This window comes from Dromiciops gliroides, chromosome 1 (assembly GCF_019393635.1).
Source record: "Dromiciops gliroides isolate mDroGli1 chromosome 1, mDroGli1.pri, whole genome shotgun sequence".
NCBI classification, from domain to species: Eukaryota; Metazoa; Chordata; class Mammalia; order Microbiotheria; family Microbiotheriidae; genus Dromiciops; species Dromiciops gliroides.
This window is the reverse complement of record NC_057861.1, coordinates 536662628-536664651: the sequence shown is the minus strand read 5'-3', so window position 1 is coordinate 536664651 and position 2024 is coordinate 536662628. Positions and strand designations below refer to the sequence as shown.

Sequence of the window (2024 nt, the reverse complement as noted above, 5' to 3'; positions counted from 1 at the left end):
GGGGGGTTACATGTCATAAGGTGAATCTGGGGACAAATTTGGTCTTTTCTGTGCATGTCTCTTTCTGATTCCCATGGCTAATTCCAAAAGATCTTCATTTTGCTTTTATTTCTAGTCTAAATTTCTATAGCCTGTTGTTTTATCATTGTTATAGTTTAAGGTCTTCATGGCCTCTCTCCTTCTGTTCCTGTTACGGATACTGATTTATGTGGGTAAGAGAACCTAGCATCCTGACTTGTAAGTTATCCATTAACTGGGGTCTGAATCCCTCTTGGAGCTAATATCTGAATTAGAGCTTGGATCTTAGGTTTTTCTGTTAACCCCTTTTTTGCCTCCTACATCATAATTTTGAATGTGAATGGAATGAATTCACTCAAAAGAAAAATGGAAGCTGATAGCAGAATGGATTAAAAACCAGAATCTGACAGTAAATTGTTTACAGGAAATATGTTGGGTTTTTTTTTCATGAGAGATACATATAAAATAAAAATGAAGGGCTGGAATAGAATTTATTATGCTTCAGCTGATGCAAAAAACCCCCCAAAACCCAAAGATAATCAATCATGATCTCAGACAAGGTTAAAGCAAAAACATATTTAGTTAAAAGAGGAAAACTATGTTATGATAAAAAGCACCATAGAAAATGAAGCAATATTAATACTAAACCTATGTGCACCAAACTCTATAGTATTTAATTTTTTAAAGGAAAAGCTAAATGAACTACAGGTGGAAATAGATAGCAAAACTATAATAGTGGGGAATTTTAACCTTTCCTTCTCAAAACCTGATAAATCTAACCCCAAAATAAACAAGAAAGAAGTCAAGGAGATGAATAGAATCTTAAATAAGCTAGATATGATCAATAATTGGAGAGATATTAATGGAAATAGAAAGGAATATAACTTTTCTCAATGGCTTGTTATACTTTTACAAAAACTGACCATATATTAGGGTATATAAACTTTATAGTTAAATGCAGAAAAGCAGAAATATTAAGTGTATCTTTTTCAGATCATAATGCAACAAAAATTGTATTTAATAAGGTACCATGGAAACGTAGATTAAAAATTAATTGGAGACTAAATAGCCCAATCTTAAAGAATGAGTGGGTTAAAGAACAAATCATAGAAATAACCAATAATTATATTAATACTACTACTAATAATAATGAGAAAACACATTAAAACCTATGGGATGAAGCAGCAAAAGCAGTAATGGGAAGAAAATTTCTATCTAATTATCCCCAAACTTGGGACAGAAATAAGGTGACCACACATTTAATTTTAAATGTCACACAAAGACCACCAAGAAGCGCCCTCAGCAGACAAATTCAAATGTATTTGCTATGTTTGATCACTCACAGATTCAGGAATTCAAAGAGGCCTTCAATATGATTGGTCAGAACAGAGATGGTTTTATTGACAAGGAAGATTTGCATGATATGCTTGCTTCCTTAGGAAAGAATCCAACTGATGAGTACCTAGATGCCATGATGAATGAAGCTCCAGGTCCTATATATTTTACTATGTTCCTCACAATGTTTGGGGAAAAGTTAAATGGAACAGACCCAGAAGATGTCATCAGAAATGCTTTTGCTTGCTTTGATGAAGAAACTACAGGCACCATTCAGGAAGATTACTTCAGGGAACTGCTGACAACAATGGGAGAGAGGTTCACAGATGAAGAAATAGATGAGCTGTATAGAGAAGAACCTATTGACAAAAAAGGAAATTTCAATTATATCGAGTTCACATGCATTCTTAAACATGGAGCAAGAGACAAAGATGACTAAAAGGAAATGTCATATTCATGCCAACAGTTCTTATTTTCACTCTGTTTATTTCTGAGACTTTCTGATAGAACCTGTTTGCTTGCACTCAACTTTACAACTTTTGCCTCTCAGTTGTATTTATTCCAAGCCATTTGGGGCACACTTGCACCTCTATAATCAGACTAGAAAAATGGGGTTTATCACTTTTTAAAGCTGAAGTAAAGTAGAATTGGAGAAATGATCATTGACTTGT

General features: G+C 33.5%; 1 protein-coding gene across 1 annotated transcript; it reads left to right on the top strand.

Annotated features, from left to right (window-relative positions):
* Window positions 1–1291: 1291 nt before the first annotated feature.
* On the top strand, window positions 1292–1792 carry LOC122734872 (myosin regulatory light polypeptide 9-like; the record flags this gene model as incomplete). Its single annotated transcript, XM_043976025.1, has 1 exon — window positions 1292–1792. A coding segment is annotated over one exon (501 nt), but the record flags the coding sequence as incomplete, so codon positions are not given.
* Between the last annotated feature and the right edge of the window lie 232 nt (window positions 1793–2024).